Genomic DNA, 19,519 nt, shown 5'->3' on the forward strand with positions numbered 1-19,519 from the left:
TATCAACTCTTATATACAGTATTGTGAATATACAACTTTTACTTTTGTAAGTGCATGGAAAGCACATGCTATAAAACATGAATTACATGATAGGTGTCGGAGTGTGTGTTAACAAAATACATTAATTGTGTTATTGTAAATACAAGTTGATCTAAAAATAACCCAATGTATTTCAATTGAAGAATTAAGTCTAGCTATCTATTTTTCAATCGACCTACCAACATATTATTCACTTTAGAAACAAATCAAAGTCCAAATTACATTTCTCAGTGTAAATGAAAAGGATGGCAATGCTATAAACCGAAGGTCACTACACAGAAGTCACTTCTGATATCAGACAACATAGTCCATATAAATACTGTATTGATCCTAAAGGAAATTATGGATTTATCATTTATCCACATTTTATTGTTTTAATGAACATTTTTCACATCAATGTTTTGGACCGAAAGGACAACATAATTAGCAGGATTACACACAAAAAAACCTAAACCATTTCCACCAAACTTTGTAGGGTGTCACATGGACAAAGGAAGCAGCCAGTACGTTTTGGTGAGGATCTGGGTAAAGGTGCCAATATATAAGTATATATATATTGTAAGTTTGAATATATTGTAAGTTTTGAACTTGTAAAAAATCTATTATTACGCTCTTAAACATTTAAAACATGTATCACAGCAGCTCTTGGCAACTTTAGCTTTAGCTTAGCTATCGACATTAAACCTTGATCCCACATGGACAAATGAACACAAATACATTCCACCTTTTGTTTTTTTTTCAATGTTGTTATTTATTAAGCCTTGGTGAATGTCTGCACTCCGCTAAGTGACATTCTAGTTACAGTATATGTGGTCATAAAATTATTGGACGTCAAATTGTGTACTAAAGACTATTGCACTTTGCTCTATATTTATTTATTTTTAAGGTTATTGTTAAATCTTTGCTAAAGTGTTTCAACGCAGTCTTTAATGCAAGAAGACGTAAATTAGATCAGTAGAATTATGCAATCACATTTAAGAACTCAATTATTTGGTCCTTAAACATTTTATATGTAACTTTATTACAGCAGCTCTGGGCAACTTTAGCTGATTTATTAGCATAAAATGGAGGTCTTCCTCAGTTCAAACTGGATACCCCGTCGCTCGACCCCTCCTCCTGCTTTCCTGCCCTCCAACGGATTCAGTTCACTACGACGCCTGGAGGTGGGGATTGAGAGGGATTTGCCTCTGACGGGGGAGGGAAAAGTTTCCTCCTTTTCGTTTTTAAACTGCCGTTTATACAGAGAGGGACGGGGCAAAGGGGTGGCGCGTAAGTGGGGAAGACTTTCCAGAGAGACTGGTCCAAAGTGGAGACAGAACCCCCCCTAGTCTCCACTTCCACGGCTAACCAACCTTCACAAAGTAGTTCGACTTCCATTCTTTCTTTTGGACCATTTATTGTTAACCTTTTGTCATTGTAGCCTTTGCTTAAAAAGTAGTCGAAGTAAAAACCAAAAAAGTTAGGGAGAAACCGGTTTTCCCTGGTACTACACCACCGCTTTTGTTTGTGAATGGTCTTTTAACTCTGACAGCACCAATTGGCCCGGAGAAGTGAACGTTCCAACTGGCTCGCTCCTAGGTAAGTTTCTTTTTTTTCTAAGTTTTTTTTTAAACCATATTGTTCAAGCATATGTTTACATTCGAATGGCCACTCTTGCTTATAATGTGATCACAAAGCTGTGCTTTGTTACACTTTGTGAGTGGACATTTGGTGCCTGCCTGGAAACAATATGGTAATTGATTCAGCTCCTACTCATGCAAGGGCCAAACTCCACAGCTGAGAATGTGAAAAGATGTGCCAACCATTTAACAAAAACCACGTTAAACTTGACATGTAATTGAATATAAATAGCAAGACTGTATGAAATAAGTTGAGTAGGAGTTTACCTCCAGCTTTTTACTAAGGAAAATAAGGATGCTTTAATTTTTATTCCTCATCTGCATTCAACAGGTTATTTATTTATCTGAACATATTCCATGAGTACGTAACACTATTGAAATGACAGTAGTGGACAGTGTCATAACAACAGACGAAAGTCACATCAATGCTATATGAAGGATTTTCAATGTGTGGCATAGTGAGCCCCCCCTCAGAAAATATAATATGGTCTATTATGGAGTAATATACACCACAAACCCACACTGTTTTTCTGAACGTATTTTGTGGTGCTTTCTGCTCACCCCAGTCTCTGTTTACTATCCACCATTGAAAAAGTAAAAAGCAGTTTCCTCGTCTTTAAACGTAACTGGTAAACATAACTAACTTCTTGATTTTTCTCAAGCTGCTGCGCAATAGTGAATGGGCTGTTTATTCTTTTTGACCTCCATCCTTTTTGTATACATAATAAACAGGCATGTGCATCGCTGTTGAATGCAAATAGGAGTGTTTTAATGTGATATGTTATATTTTGCTTATTTGTGTGCTTCTTAGATGTGTGTATATTTTTTTACACATCTTCATAATATAATTTCTGCTGATATATTTTCTTAATTTAGAATTGGTACATGTTCATAACTTTTTCTGTCCTGTCATGCAGCCGTAACATGTAAATTTCCCTGAGAGAGTCTCATCTTATCAGTTGTATTAAAATGGTAATTTACAATAAGTCATTCTGTACTCGCCTATAAAATAGCCATCTGACTTGATCTATTTAAAACACTCAATTTTAGGTTTCCACATTCTATGCAAACCATAAATACATTCTTCACTTCACAAGGCCAACATTTCTCTTTGTGGCCTACATGGCGTGCAGGGAACTCTGGGCCCTTGCGGTTGTGTTCTGTGATCCAGGGTTGGGAGTGCCTCTTGGTTTTTTGGTTCAGTCAGAAGACAGCCTATGGTCCTGTCTTTACCAGCATCTGAAGGCTGTAGTTACTAACAACCCCCCCAGTGCACCCCTCCATATCCATGTGACCTAGTCTGTCAGCCTGCACCAGATGGTTATGCCCCTTTCGAAAAGGAAGAGAGGAAAGCCTTCCCTGCTTTGGGGTAAAAGAGACGGCAGGAAAAGAGGCAAGACGAGCTACAGGCAATGAGAGTCAGACTACGCATGTTGTTTTGCTCCCCACCTTTGAATTAACACAGACATCTTATATCTTAACATTTTTAGACTATGTAACATGCTTACTTGTTTTCACGAGTGGCTATATGCCTATAAAGAAGTATTATACAAGTCATAGGATGTTTAAAATAAACTATGTTTGGTGAAGAAAATGTTTTAAACTGACATGGTAACTTTTAAACTACTACTGTTAAACAAACTTGGAGAGCGCTGAACTCTGCCAAGTGCCATAGTTCCCCCCATATTGTGATTCACACCAAAATAATAATCCTACATTTTTTGGATCAGTCTTTGATATTTTGTAGAACCTGTTGAAAATTTGCCTTGTATTTTTTTCCCAAGTTCTATGACCATTTTTTGTGGAGTTATATGCACAAATGCGGAAAATGGTCTTATCTCGCAATGTTAAAGAATCCTTTAAAAAAATTCCTGGATCCAGACGGTGATAAGGATCACCCCCAAAATTTTACAAGTTCTTCCTTATCCTATTTCCGACAATTCCTGAAAATTTCATCCAAATCCAATCAGAACTTTTCATGTTATTTTGAACACAAACAAACAGACAGACAAACAGATAAATGGTGGCAAAAACATAACCTCCGCGCTGCGCTTGCGCTTTGCACTGCGCTTGGCGGGGGTAATAACACCTCCCTAAATCCAAGAACCTAGGCTACTCCTGACTCTTAGTTATTCATTTTGAAAATTATATACAATGTCTACATCTTGTAGTACATTATAGCAGAAGACCTGAAGATGATGTAACTACAATGTAACTAATGTAGATCTGTACATATTTGAGTCGTCATCCGTAAGCAACTGCCTGGTCTCTTGTTACAAAGGGACACAGATGTCATTCAGGATTGCAGTACCTGCAGTTCTGATACACTTTTGATGAATAATGAAATTAGGTGTGTGTTAACCTGCAAAGGTGATGGGGATGCTGCAGTGGTTGACTGCATGCTCAGAGGCCTGTACTGCGAAACCGGCTCACCATACCTGGTCTTTGTACTCATGATGCAGCTCAACCAAACCTAAATTCCCCAAACAAAGTTAAACGGTACCGTGATGGTGGTTATCAGTTTACTTTGGCAAGTCCTCAAGTTCTCATCTTTGTGCTCAGTGTTCGTTCACATAAAAGGGGGCGTATGACGTTCTTTCGTATTTCCTATTTTTTCCTTCCATGTCTTATTCATATTGAATCTACATGTATAGCTTTCTTGTGTTTTCTTTCTTTTCTTGGGAGAATGAACAGAATAAGATTTTCATTGCATGGTATAACTGCTGTTTTACCATGCACATGACAATAAAACTCTCTTGAATCTTGAATCTTGAATAATTATCGAACATGTACGTCACATGGTGTACCTAGAGTTGACCACTAGGTGGCAGTGTTGACGTGTTTTGTGACAAGTTTTTTGTCACAAGTTTTACCTGTTTGTTAGAATAAAGTGTTTTTTTCAGTTTCTAGATGCCAAGGAGTACTTATTCTTCCAGAAAATATTCTAATATAAGACCAAAGGGCGGAGTATTCACGCAAGGACTGTTGCGACATATAAGTCTACTAACATGGGCCGAATACATTTTTCATATTGCATCTTATTCCTGGCACTCGGCTCAGAAAGTCAGCAAATATAGCGTATTCCCTGCCTATCTATATCTCTTACAGAGAATTTCATCAGGGAATCCTGGTGTGATCTTGCTGCACGAATTATTCTTGCTTCCAGGTCCACAAGGTTCTCAACAAATTGTGACACCATCACCAAATGAGTTAAGCAGTGGAACAGCAGACGATTTTAAGATGAAACTCTTGACATAACATGGTCGGGACCAGGTTATGAGCTAAGCCTCAGTTACCATGGTGATCTAGCCAAGTTAAAAGAGAGCCACCTTCGTAGTACAGGCAAGCCTGGTTTCAGACTCAACAAACCTTGCTAACCCACTAAACTTGCTTTGCAAGTGACCTCTCAGACCTCCCCATTTTGTGCACATGCAGAGCACATGGGCACATCTAAAGAAAGGAAGTCTGAGTTTCTTTGTGAACATTACAGAGTGGTGGCTGTTCAAAGAGTGTGTGCAGTACATCATTTGCTACAGTGTATTAATTGAAATATGAGTACAGTATTGTTTTTTGTGTGAGCACTAGGCAGCTAAGCACACAGAGAGGTGATTAGCAAAATATAGTGATTGATATTCACAAGACTAAAGTTGACACAGACTTTCATTTTCAGCATTTACTTGGAAATGTAATGCTGTTGTTTAAAAAAAAAAAAAATCTCCATTTTGGCACAAGCTTTTTTTTTAATGGTTGCATTTTACATCTACAGTGGTTCTCAACTGGTTTGGCTGTGGGACCTACCATCACTCTTCAATGACAAGCAGCGACCCAAATTATGGACGTTTTTTAACGTAAACTTCTCAAATATCTTATTTATTTAGTAAATTACATTTACTTGCTCATATTTTAAATGTAAAAAGACTGTTGGCAATAGTTACGGGACTGCCTAGAGGGTGCCAATGTTTGTGTTTTTGCTGCGCCCCAGGTAACACACACATGTGCAGGAGCCTTTGCTAAGTGCTGGCAGTGTCATTTTGGTCCAGTTGCCACAGTCCTTTTAATGAAAAGACATTAAAGGAAAACTGCTCTTTTTTTGGGAATTTCACATCCACAGTCCTTATGTAAAACGTGAACACATATGTCTTTCTCTTTTCTCTGCATTTTAAAGATCTAAAAACAGATTTAAAAAATGCAATGCTGAGAATGGCCGAAACACAAAATACTGTAAATATTACATGTTATCATGAATGTACCTGTTACTACATGGTCACAGCATGTATATAAAACCATAAAACCTTGTTGGAGGTCTTTGCAGGCGGCATACTGTAGGTGTATCTCATTACATGCACTACTGAGCTGTCGGTTTTTATCTGTTTTTACGTCTTTAAAACTCACATAAAATAGAAAGACATGTGTGTTCACGTCTCACATAAGGATTGTGGATGATGGGCAAAATTCCAAAAGTGCAGTTTTCTTTTAAAGTACAGTTTGAATTTGAGGTACGGTAGTCCAAAATAATACGGTGGTGCCAGCACAAAACAAGTTTCATGATCAGTTCAGCAACAATATGTTTTTATCCACAAATTCAAAAAATTATTTGAGAAAATTAGTTGACAATCACTCATCTGAAACACTGTTGGAATTAGAGCCCGACCAATATGGGATTTTTGAGACCGATAATGGGGCCAGAAAAAAAGCCCATAACCGATATATTAGCCAATATATGAAAAGAGAGCTTTGATATACACAGTATATATACTGTACATGAACATAAATTCTCCTAATACCCAAAATACGATTCAACGCAAAGAAGCAGAAGACTACTACGTAAATGAAAATAAGGAAGTTGGAATTAATAAGACTGTCAACACACGGACATGCCTCTTTGTGATTTACTTTTAGGTGTTGCCACAAATTTGTAGTGTTTTTTGCTTTGCTGGTGATGGTTGCCTGGCTAACTTGCACACTGCAGATTTTGCATCTAACGTAACACCTCCACACCTTACTCTTCCCCTCTGCCTGTCAAATGAAAATATATACATTTAGTGCATTTTGGTAGTTAGCCTAGAATTTGATACTATAGTTGAGCATTTTAAAATAAAAGGTGGCTGCATTGGGCTGAAAGTGATAACACGTAGGCTAATGTGCGGTGTTTTTCACATGCTGTGTTTTTAAAAGGCATAGCGCATAGAAAAAGGATGGATGGATATTAATCAAAAACATGTTACCAATATCAGTCATACTTACTAGCTATTGAAAAGTTCCATCTGCAGCCACTGAGTGTTTCAGCTCAAAAACAGCTCAAAAACAAAAGCTGAAGTAAACATTATAAGTGAAAAAAGTTGATTATGAACAAAGCACGCATCACGTTACCAGACTTAATACAAAGGACTAAACTACCGTACATTGTATGTTACAACGTAGCTGCTTTCAAAACATGCAGTATATGAAACGACAACTAAATGCATTACTTGGAACATATTGAAAATGATTTGCATGAAGACATTAACTTGTGAATGTATGAGCCCCTGGAAATCCTGCATGGAAGTATTAAGTGAAATGGGATGCTGTGTATATCTGCATATATCTTTATTTCACTTTAAAACACTGTATAATACTCTTAGATAATGATGGACATGTGAATTAACATTTGCCATCTATGTTTATCTCACAGAGATGCAACTTGTACGACGATAAAGCGCTCTAATACGCTCTCGAACACTGATATACACAGATATACACAGCATCCCATTTCAGGATTTCCAGGGGCTCATACATTCACAAGTTAATGTCTTCATGCAAATCATTTTGAAAATGATTTTCCTACTCCTCCCCCGCCCCACCCAAGTCCAATGCAGTTAAACTGCACATTGTGGAGTGTTTTTTTTATTGTGGCCTACCTGAGGGAAGCACACCTGTGCAATAATCATGTTGTCGCATCAGCCTCTTGATATGCCACACCTGTGAGGTGGACAGATTATGAATCATGAGTGATGCATGCGGTCTGCACGGTGGCCTAGTGGTGAGCATGTTGGCCACACAGTCACAGTCAGGAGATTGAGAAGACCTGGGTTTGAATCTCCGTTGGGCATTTCGGTGTGGAGTTTGCATGTTCTCCCCGTGCGTGCGTGTCTATATGTGCCCTGCGATTGGCTGGCGACCAGTCCAGGCTGTACCCCACCTGTTGCCCAAAGTCAGCTGGGATAGGCTCCAGTATACCCCAGCAACCCTAATGAGGAGCAGTGGCATAGAAAATGGATGGATGGATGGAATGAGGAATGCTCACTAACACAGATTTAGACAGATTTGTAAAGAATATTTGAGAGAGATAGGCCTTTTGTGTACATAGTAGTAGCAGCACAGTGGTTGGGAATCACTTTTCTAAACCATTTCTTTCAAAAGACAATTGCTTGTCTCTGAAGAGTGATCCCAAATCACATAAAATCACAAGTCATGTCCAATTAGTGCTTGTTTCATAGTAGTGGTTTGGGCGAGTGGATTTAAGTGGCTTGTTATGCAGCAATAGATACTGAAATATGACGTAACGGACACCTTCTTGTTATGTGAAGCTCTTTTGGTGGAACAGCGAAACTACTCTCTCAGGAAAAAAAGGAAATAGAAGATTTAAGATGTTCTACTCAAATGAAGAAGGTGCTACACCCAGCTAGTATTCTAGCCCTGCTTGTTGTTTTACATTTTAATGTACATTTGGTAGTTTTACTGTGGATATGTTTTGCCCCAAACTGTCTGTTCATTTTAATAACCTGGATGTTTGGATTAGAGGTTATTTAAAGTAAATTGATGCTTTATTTTCCATGTATGCTAACTTCGGAGTAAGTAATTGTTGTGTTGTTACAGTTACAACCAAATGAGAGGTTGGCTTGGAAAACGTGATCTTTGGCATAGTTATTGCCAGTGGTTGACATGCAGTAATTCTTATTTGAGGACACCTTTGAAAGTGGTGAGCTGCAAGAGTTTACAACACTTTAATAATATACATTCTTGGCTTGTTTCCAACCTGTAATGTTAACCTAATTTTGCACATAGCGTTTTACTGCCACACCCAACGTAAGAGAGAAGCTCATCCCCACCGCTACTGTTATACACATGCCCAGCCTTAATGCGTACACTACGGCGTACACAGCTTCGCTGTGAACATCACCTATCCTACTTAGGCTGAATTTGAGGGTGTTAATGACCATGTGTGTTTCTGATGTACAGTAACTATGCATGCATGCAGACTTGCAGACATGTGACTGCCCTCTTAAGACACCTCTTTGTGTTTCTGTTTTCATGCCTCTTGAAGTCAGTCCTGGATTGAAAGGCCTCTATTGTTTAAACTGAAGTCAGGCAGGCTATAATTTGGTAAGATTAGATACTGTATACAGTATGTGGGGGTGTGTTGGGTGTGTAGCTAATATAATCTTGCCAAATGAATTAGAATGATAGATTTAATTTGATGTTTTGGAGATAAAGAGTCACTTAATTAGCTCCCAGATATTGCAAACTTGGGTGATTTCAAACTAGCACCCTTTGAGCCACTTTGTAAAGAAATTTGTTTTACTCTTGGTGGAGCTGGTTTGGTCGGGTGTAAACCAAATAAACCAGTCCGGCCATTTAGGTCTTGGTGCGATTACGCTGTAGCCTGCTCCATTGTACATATTGTAATTATTGGTCAATTAGCCATGTTTTGTTTTCTGATGTTGTTTCGCTCACTACTCCATACATCAAACCTTCTTCCTCATTTTTGCATTGCAACTAATAACCAATAAGATAATTACTTTGTTATGATTACGATGTGGTTCTACTGTGTTTTTTTTAAGGTACAAAAAGAACCCAAACCCGGGAGAATTGGACCAAGTTTAGAATCCCTTCCCAGAGAACGTGAACCCATTGTTTTTGTATCACTTCAACCCTAAGGCCCCAGGGTAGCCCAGACATACAAGAGCGTTCCTCGCCGGTTGTAATTGATCACCTTTTCTAAAATAAATACATAGAAAGGCAGCAAAATTATCCACAAATAACAATATGTAAAATAATGTTGTGTGCAATGCAGGGAGCAGAAATGTAGAACAGTAAACATGCAACCATGTAGAGACAAAATGGCATGCCCTGGATTAAATAAGATGAATAAAATAAGGCTATTTTTCTTTTGTTAAATAAAAAGGATAAGGTATCAACTTGTTCTATAGGAAATGTAAATCTATAGATGAGGGGTGCCGTCCAAAAATATAATCGGAGGGGAAACACTGTTTTTTTTTTTTAATTTTCTGTCACCGTTTTAAAACCATTCTGTTTTCACGCATTGAAATGCCGTTCTTGTGTAGACAGACAGCCCAAAATGCAACACAACTTTTCAATTTTCACCCAAAAGCGCTAACAGGGCCTATGTATACTTTGTAAATGATGGGAATAGATTTATTTTGGGAATAGATTTTGTTAGCCGTGTCATTTCAAAAAGTGTCCCAAATGTAGACATTTGTTTCGGATCATCACTGTCCTGGAGTCACTGCTGGGAGTTGAACAGCTGATGACGAGACCACATGAGACAGCTGAATGAGGACAAACACAACAGAATAACTGGCATTTTTGGCATGTCAGTTGGACAAGGGTACAAAAAAATTCTAGGTGTGTTGAACAAGAGGCTATGCTGCCAACTTGCCTTCAAATGGAATACTCCATAGGTGTACTTTGGTAGTTCATTAAGTATAATTGCATCCTTAACCAATATCCTTTAAAGAAAAGACCAAGTCAAGCTGTATACTGTATATTTTCACATTTCCAATCAATATGTTGTGTTTTCATTGCATGAGGGTTGACCTGTCAACTTTGAGCATTAAGAATTTGGTAAAAAAAATCTTGAGAACACCAAAACTGCTAGAATAGCAACATGCAAACAACCTCCATCATGTTAGCAGGATCACTTGGTGACGTGTTCACTCGCAAGATTAGCAAGTGATCCAGAGAGATTGTGGGTTACATTTTTTTTCCTGCATACTTCAAGACTGTTTTGAAAGTTCCTTTCTGATTCTGACATTCATCCCTTCGGAGTGACAGTGCTAATGTTCTCAGCAGTTTGTGGTACAAAGCTTGGCTGGTGTCAGTACTCCATGTCACAAAAACAATGGTAAGCCCCCCTGCTGAAGCCTGATGTTCCACTTCCTCATCAGGTACTTCCTGCTTCTCCAAAGCAGGAAGCTCAGTTGTGACCCATAAAATGCTCTGCTCAATAATCTTCAAGAGTCAAGGCAGATGTTATTGAGAGGACGGGCTGTAATTTATTTGCCAACTTTTTAACCCCCGCACGGCGTTGAAACCCATATTAAACCCCACATTGATACCACAATTTATCAAAGGCTCCTGTTGTCTAATTTGACGATTCTTTTGGCTTGGCGACGTTCTCAGTAGAAGAATGCATGATTTATGGCTACAGTACAAATGCAGAAAAAAGCTTGCATTCTATGGTGGCTTCTTCAATGCAGGCAAAGACAGCCAAATCATAACGCTAACGTTATCTTCTCAGCTGGTCCTGGCCATCATTATGGTGCCCAACACAGGCTCAACCCTTGATTAAACACACCCAAATTAGCTATGTGGGGAACTTGTAGCCAGCCCTGCATTCTCAGCAGCTGAGCTCTCAAGTCTGCATTACTCAGCCCCCCTGCTGTGTTTGTTTGTGGGGAGTATCCTCCTTAGCAACGTTGCATTGTAAGAGTACAATAATATATCGATCGGACTATCATATGCTGTCCAGTCCCTGGTGGTGTAATGGTACACACTTCTGCCTTTCATGGCAGAAGGCATGGGTTTGATTCCCGGCAAGAATTGAGTCAGGAAGTGTATCCGGTGTGAAAACTAAGCCAAAACCATTCATGTTGTGATTTGGCGACCCCTGACAAAATGGAAAAACAACATAGAGTCCATTACTGTCTGGTAACAGCCAAGCCCTATCTGACCTAGAAATGCACAACTGTACTACAATGCACCCCCCACTTAATGGTTTACACCATAAAATAACCAGTCAAACAGAGTAATCACATTCCAGGGCCATTGGTGGCGTAGAGGTTCGCATAGCTGCAGCTGGCGCAGGCTCAATTGTCACTCAATGGCCCGTTCACAATTGCCCTGTGATTGACTGACAGCCAGTCCAACCTTTCCATCTAATGGTTGAAGAAAATGGATGGATGGACAGTTAGCTTTCAACAATAGGTCCAACATCAGTTATTAACAATATACTGCTTAGTAACAATTTCCTTGTTACATTACAGCAACAAATTCTGGGTTCTGATAGGGATTTTTCTATGTAAAGTTTAAATGTTGTCTCCGTGACTGTTCCGGATGTTAGGATAATGGACCCCTAAATTCCCAGTAGTTAAGTGAATGTGAATGGTTGTCTATATGTGATTGACTGATAGCATATAATTCTGCATAGTGAACCATAACAGCTAAAAGAAGCACATCTTACAAATTTCAGTGTATTGCCAAAAATATATACATACAGTATATATACATAGTTTTGTATTCTTTACTCTGTATATTTTAATTGCCAACTTTAGACTGATGCAGTTTGTAAGTTATTCAATAAACATTTTGATCGAAGAAAGTATTTCCAACTTCATCTTTGCTACTCTGTAATCTTTGCTACACTGAAGGCAGCCTTAAATATTTGCTTGCTGACTGTTTATCTTGTTGACGCCTATTCAATTAGTTGCCAGGTGACTTGAGCAGGTTTACAAAATTCAGTGTGGCGTTCCATCTTGAAGATTGATCGTGTTAGTCCCTCCTTCCATCACTCAGCCGCCATCCGAAGGCAAACACTTGGCACCCATTTTAAAGCAAACATTAGGCCTCCACCAGTATCCCTGGTGCTCCCAACCATCGTCATTCGGGCCCCCGTTTCACGTGCATGGTTTCCTCCAAGTGCCACTAGAGGTCACAGCGTGGGCCTCAGGGTCTTTGTTATGGCCCACAATGGCTCTATTCTCCCAACAGCGGTGAGACTTTCTAAGAGCTGCAAGACATTGGACACCATTGTGGCTCATGGTAACATGAGGCAGCTGCACAGACACATGGGAGTGTCTGCGGGTGTTCATGTAGGCTTAACTAAATTACATTTGAGATGGTTTGGGAATGCTCACATGCTAAGCGATACTTGAAGTAGTAAAGCAATTGAGATATTCTATCACATTTACCCTGACCTCTAAAATGATATCACTTCAGGCACTGGGTTTTATTAGCTGGCTGTTGATTTCGTTTCATATTGGCAAGTTACTCAATGACATCAGATTTTACAAGCATTAAAAAGCCTCAACATCTTCTTTTATAGCTCACTGTAAACTTTCATAGAGAGGCCCAATCCAATGGCAAACATAGCACTTACAAGTGTGAGGTTCTTGTCCATGTATTAAATGTAATGTAATGTATTAGTTTCATTTTTCATCTCAGTTGGAGTATTGCAAGACTCGCCTTATTTATTTATTTTTGTCAGTGGGTAAGGTTGCAATTGAGGAATTGACAATGTTTCTCGGAATGTGCTAAACTCCTGCTTCCATGTCAGTGCCATATTGAGCTGCCTGGAGAGGTTGTGCCATAGCAGAAGGCTAGATAGAAGCCTTTGCCTTTAGCTGATGTAATGTTGTGCTTCTTTGGTTCACAAACTAATTGAAGCTTATTCAACAGTGCCATTGCTGGTTGCAGCCAAGTATTGCACTCAGTATAGTTCAGTATTTTCCATACATACATTTTTTTGTGGCGGCCCGCGACAAATAAATTTGTTCGCCCTCGCTCGTCGACACATTATAATGCGACTGCCTGTGAATGTAGCTTGCTGTTCCAACTCCGTACAGTAGATGGCATTGTAACTCAGCTTCTTAACACACCTCAAGCGCACAATGTCTGCCAGAGAATACGAATACGTAGCAGGCGGGATCAGTGTTGGATCAGCTGTTGCTATATTTAGGAAATATTCAGACTCCTCTAGCAGAGAGAGAATAAGAATACGTAGCAGGCGGGATTGGCCGTGCATGAGCTGGTGCATGGCAAGTCTTGCACCCAGATGCAATGTCTTTTTCGGACTCTAACAAAAAACACAGCCACACGGCTGACATCACTCCTCCTTGCTAAGCATGCTAGCAATGCTGTTGTGATCACATGGGCGCTGCATGAATACAAGGACTGCTGCTGGATACAAGTGCTGGCGTGGAGTCTGGAATGGACTGTTTGCATTGGAGCGTCAATATCGGAGATTTTAGATTCAAGCCAATATAATTTGTTTTTGTCCGATATCGGACCGGTATCAATATTGGATTGGGACACCCCTCATTTGTATACAGATTTATTTTGCTTTTCATGTTTTTTGCTCACTTTTTGTCTTCTACAGCGTCTATAAGAATTACACGCACATGCATCATGGCCAATTACGCAAACAACATATACTGTAGATCAGGGGTCACCAACGTTTTTCCTTGTGAGAGCTACTTTTACAAAATGAAAATGGCCAAGAGCTACTCATTTTTGTAACATTTATTTTCAGAGCTTATTTTAAACCCAAACAAAGCGAATATGCTTGTTTTACCAGAACATGAACAAAATGCTGGTGTCCACAACTCACATTTTGTATTTCAGAATGCATTTCTTTCTACTGTTCTTTCATTATTAACTGAAAACCTGAATGAAAAGCAGGCTTGCGGGCACCTCATGTGGTCGTGGGGGGCTACCTGGTGCCCGCGGGCACCACGTTGGTGACCCCTGCTGTAGATATATACTGTGTATAGCCCCATCCCCCACGACCAATAGCCACAAATAGATTGCAGTCCTGTGATAAACACTGTAATTGCTTATTATCTCCAACCCTAACTCATTTGACTTCAGATTTACTTCATAATATAAGTTCAGGACAAAGTTTGGCCCTGAAAATGGTAAATGGGATTAAAGGAGGCTGGTCGTTAGTGCAGTAGTACATTTGGACCTTTATCCTCCTTGTTCGTCCAGTCACCTGCATGGCTATGATGGAAATATCCCTTCGCTTTTATGTGCTATCCTTCATTTGACAGAAGTCAAAAACAGGCAAGAGAGAGAGAGAGCAAAAGTTTCCAACGAGGCCTCATTTTTTCCATGTAAAGTCATTCACAGTGAAAACACATGAAAGGTACACGTTTTGTGTCAGAAAACTTGGACTGTTGAAGTGGAATTACTTGTGAAGTGAAGGACACTTCATGAGGCCAAGAGGCAGAGGTAGCAAACTAGCATGCCTAACATCTAATAGAAATAGCCAGTCCGAAAGCCCCTGACTGATTGTTTGTCTCTACTAGAAAACGTGAGTCGATTGTAATTGGATCTCTTCTGTGGTGAGATCATGTCGGAGGCCTGCCAGTGGTCCTCCCATACGATGCAACGTGTGGCTCCCTCACATTAACCTCCTAAACGTCACAATCCTTTAAGTAGTAGTAGTCGCAGCTTTAAGTTTGCCGCAACAAAGACATTAAAAGAATGTAAAAAGCTGATTCAAGCAAGAGTAAGACATTTTCCCAAGCCTTTTTGCAGCAAGCGTTTAAGCCTTGTTGTAATGCAAATCAACCACATTTGTTGACCGGCTGATTGACGTGAAGCCAATAAATGTACATGCTCAACAACCTTGAACACAACACCTTTTTGCACTTTAAAACCATGCCTTCAAATATCCGTTTTAATGTGCGGCACATGATCGCAACACTGGAGTTGCCACGGCTTGTCCACCATTATTAGAGACCACAAAAACAGCTGAACTGTGGTTGCCAGATGCTGTTCCAGTTATTAAAACCTAGTGTGCACACAATGTTGACGTGTGTGTCAGCTATGTATCCACACCAACAAAACAACGTCACTGCTGACATTGATAGTTTTGCATTTTCTGTTTATGACTTTATTCACACTTATCCACCTTTTCTCTTCACAGCAACCAAAGCACCTCAGATGGACCTGAGATAACCTCACCTAGCCAGTCTTTGTCCCGGTCTTCTTCTGGACCCTGAAGCCCGTCAGGATGACAGATCTCGCCGGGCTGAGCCCTGAGACGGCAGGGACCGGTGGGGCCGAGGTTGACGCCTGTAGTTTGGAGTTAGAGAGGAAGTATGACATCATCCCCGCGGTCATCTGCTCCATGTGTTGCCTGTTTGGCATCATCTACTGCTTCTTTGGTGAGAACCCGCTTACGCAGCTCTACATGAACCACAACTCAACATGACACCTGACATCCATGATAGGGTTGGTAATGGCAGAGTTATGGCAATAGGAGTGCTCCGATCAGGGTTTTATGCTGCCGATTCCAATACGATCATCCATGAGTGAAAACGGCCGATACAGATGCCGATCACATAAATTAGCTGTCAAATTTTCAATTTGTTTATGGTGAGTGCTATTTGCCAGGTGCGCCGTATAGGGCAGAAAAGGACAGTTCTCCAAAAAATAGGTAATTATTAGAGAATAAAAAGGGGGGGCCCAACATGATTTATTTTATATGGGGCCCAGAATTCTGACTTCACCCCTGCTATTGGCTACATGATCTGAAAACATGAGCCATAAAATCACTTTATCCATCCATCCATTTTCTATACGGCTTCTCCTCATTAAAATCCCCTTAATTGAGACAAAAACATTTGACTTACGGGTACTTTTTCCAAGAGAACCTATATCACTTGTTAAACTTACAGAGGATGGGACGCCGTGTTTAAGGAGACTTTAGATGAGTACATTGTCTGATGGAGCTCTGGCAGGACTTCCAGGTCACACGTAGCTGGGTTCCAAGTGAGCAAGCATTGGGCGGAACCCAGTGTCTTCCCTGTTCATCTAGCATTTTTGCACAGCTGCTGAAATGTGAATTGCTCTTGGAGATTACCGTAATAACGTATCTATCTATCGAGAAATAAGACAAATATTCTTGATATATTCTTCTTTTTCAAAGTAAAATGGAGACACCCTCTTGTTCCATTACACAAGTATTGTCTGCTAGAAATGAGCAGCTACTGATTAGTGGGCTAAAATGTTTTTATTTTCCATCTTAACCCACGGCGCTGTGTTTTTGCAGATGAAATAAATCCCGTATGAAGTCACGTCACCATCGCAATAAAGTGCCACGCATTTGACAGCAGTCGTAATTGAGAGAAAGTCAGCCCTCCACACAGCTAACGTTGTTAGTAAGGTTCATTAACCTTAATCTCACTGATTTGCGCTACGTTATATCTTCTCGGGAGGAGATGATGCAACACATAAGATGTGCTGTTGTGGTATGTAAGTGCCACGTCACGGCGTTTCATTGCTTTCTCTCACCTCTTCAGTTGTGTCGCGCCTTCAAACATTAGCTTCCTTCTTCGTCCTCGCACGGGTGAGTTAAGCACGTTGGTGACGTAAGCAGTTCCTCGGGGCAGAAAAAAAATCCTTGATTCTTTCTTGTAATCGAGGTACCGGAATTATTCGAGGAATCGTTGCAGGTAAATAAACATGCTGGCTATAATTAGAGCATTATTTAATGGTGATGCATCCATGCTGAACAATAAGAGAGAACAATATGATACATTTCATGATTGATGCCTGTTAATATTCTCATTCAACTACGTCTAGGTATTCTCAGGGAATTCAATCGATCGCAACTGGACTGTTCAGTCCAGACTGAACAGTCCAGTTGCGATCGATTGAATTCCCTGAGAATTCATGGTTGACACTTTTCCGTCATTTCGTAACCCCTCTTTGCATGTGTGTTTTCCTGCAGGTTATCGCTGTTTCAAGGCGGTCATGTTCCTGTCTGGGCTGATGTTTGGCTCCGTCATCATCTTCCTTCTGTGCCACAAGGAGCATGTGCTGGACACGCAGCTCAGCGTGGAGGCCAGCGCAGGCATCGGCCTTGGCATCGGCCTGCTCTGTGGCCTGGTGACCATGCTGGTGCGCAGTGTCGGCCTCTTCATGACGGGCCTCCTTCTGGGCCTCCTCCTGGCTCTGGCGGCCCTGTTGGTTACTGAGCAGTTCTACACGCCCACCACGGTGTGGGTGCCCCTGGGGGTGCTGCTGGGATCAGGCATGCTGTTCGCTGTGCTGACGCTGCAGTGGCAAAAGATCTTCACTGTCATCTCCACGGCGGTGTTTGGCGCCGCCATCATGACAGTGTGTGCTGACTATTTTGTGGAGATGCTGGCTTTGGCCACGCATGTGTACGAGTGCTTGCGCCTCACTCCTGGACCGCCTCTGTGCTGGTACAGCTGGGTCATTCTGGGCATCTGGCCTGCCCTTAGCCTCATCGGAGTCCTGGTGCAGTGGAAACTGACAGACAACAGCTTCTCACACACCGAGGGTAAGGATGAACTCGCGATGGGGCTGTTGATGATGAAGCTAACATCCTCACTCTCCTAGTTGTTTTGAGCCGGCGTCAGAAGAGAGTGCAGCTGATGCGCATTAGAGAGAAGGACGCCAAGAAGCGACAGCAGGCAGGTGGGCAGGAAGGCACGTACCGCCGTAAACCCACCCCAGTGAAACGTTACGCTGGGGACCTTCTGGCACCGGTCAGTGTCACCCAACATGGCGTGTGCTGTGGTTTCTGTCAGGCTTGTCTTTTTAATCCTTGTCAATCTTCACTTGCTTCACATTCCAGTGGGCTCTCGGAACTCAAATGCATTTTTTCCGACACAAAGCTTTTTCAAGGAAATAGAAATAGATATTCTTTTCATTCCATTAAAACTTTTGCAAAAATAACAACCAATTATTTGAACATTAATGCCCTGCGTTGTCGGTCAAAGAAATGTAGTTAAATGTCCATCCCTAATACACAAACAAATGTCTAAAAAAAATAACAATAAAAATAAAAATACTTTGGGTTCTGAGGGTTGCACTACAAATTTCTACTATGTTTCTGTCTCTGATGTCCCAACCACTGTTGTGCTGCTCACACTATTCTGCCTTTGCGTCTTTGTCCCTCAGAGCTATCTACAAAGTCTACGGGACAGACAAATGGGCACCGGCACTTCCCTTAGCAGCCAGAGCACGGCCAACCAGACCATGATCGACTTGGACTGTGACACCAGCTCCACTGTGCCCCTCACAGCTACAACACCTGTCATCAGGGTCTGAGCAGCAACATTAAAACACAAAAAGGGACATTCTGGTTCTGCAATACCATCATAAAAAACATGTGAGCCACTTCTTGCAGTGTGTTTTGTTTCCTATCTTCATGTGGTTATGAAAGAGGGATGCTGCTTTTTACTGGGAAGAAAGAACATTTAAAAGCCACTATGAAGACACTAGGTAACTAGGCACAAGGCCCTACATTTCCTCCCATCATCTACAAGTATTCCATACATAACGGAGCCTGGCTATGTATTTCCATCAGGTAGTAAAAGCTGACATGTACTGTACTTCAAAGTTAGCCACATTACCATTAAGTGTTGCGTTATTACTGTGTGTCGTGAGAGTTTACCAGTAACGCAAATGTTTGTTTGAGTGAAATAGGAAATATGACATGTCAAAGTTAAACATTACAATCAGTTGCAAGCATGTAATAGCTTTTTTTTAGCAGTACTCTGATTCTGTGAAGAGTCTTAGTTGTGTGCGTGCGTGTGTGTGTGCGTGCGTGTGTCTTATAATTTATTTGTCATACATCCAAGTACATGGTAGTGATGGAAAAAATGGTAATCGGTAGCTGTTTTAAAGTTGTCTTGCATGTTGTTTGACTTTTGCTGGGACAATTGGACTTCTTACCTGACTGTGTAAATACCTGTTGATAGAATTGAATTAAATACATGTGTTTGATACTTGTTATTGGTTGCTTTGTTTTTCCTCTTTAGGCTCTTAGCAACTGGACTTTTCTCAGGCAATAAAGAGGTCATTGGAAGGATTTCCTATTC

At 40.7% G+C, this 19,519-nt stretch overlaps 1 protein-coding gene across 3 annotated transcripts; it reads left to right on the plus strand.

Moving 5' to 3' along the window:
- Positions 1-1,293: 1,293 nt before the first annotated feature.
- On the plus strand, positions 1,294-19,406 carry LOC129186422 (transmembrane protein 198-like). Of its 3 annotated transcripts, none has more exons than XM_054784684.1 (5): positions 1,294-1,617; positions 15,589-15,829; positions 17,398-17,973; positions 18,033-18,181; positions 18,597-19,406. In XM_054784684.1, exons 2-5 carry the CDS (start codon positions 15,676-15,678, stop codon positions 18,744-18,746), a joined length of 1,029 nt encoding a protein of 342 aa, XP_054640659.1. In that variant the 5' UTR covers positions 1,294-1,617; positions 15,589-15,675; the 3' UTR covers positions 18,747-19,406. The 3 variants fall into 3 exon arrangements, with proteins under 3 accessions (XP_054640659.1, XP_054640660.1, XP_054640661.1); XM_054784685.1 differs by having other exon boundaries at positions 18,033-18,122; XM_054784686.1 differs by having other exon boundaries at positions 18,033-18,110.
- Positions 19,407-19,519: the final 113 nt, after the last annotated feature.

Source organism: Dunckerocampus dactyliophorus, chromosome 8, assembly GCF_027744805.1.
Source record: "Dunckerocampus dactyliophorus isolate RoL2022-P2 chromosome 8, RoL_Ddac_1.1, whole genome shotgun sequence".
Taxonomy (NCBI): domain Eukaryota; kingdom Metazoa; phylum Chordata; class Actinopteri; order Syngnathiformes; family Syngnathidae; genus Dunckerocampus; species Dunckerocampus dactyliophorus.

Excerpts from the sequence above, each read along its gene's own strand:
- LOC129186422 (XM_054784684.1), top strand. The coding sequence starts at position 15,676 with ATGACAGATCTCGCCGGGCTGAGCCCTGAGACGGCAGGGACCGGTGGG. Across the intron at positions 17,974-18,032 it reads CAGCTTCTCACACACCGAGG|TTGTTTTGAGCCGGCGTCAG; the intron begins GTAAGGATGAAC and ends TCACTCTCCTAG. Across the intron at positions 18,182-18,596 it reads CTGGGGACCTTCTGGCACCG|AGCTATCTACAAAGTCTACG; the intron begins GTCAGTGTCACC and ends TTTGTCCCTCAG.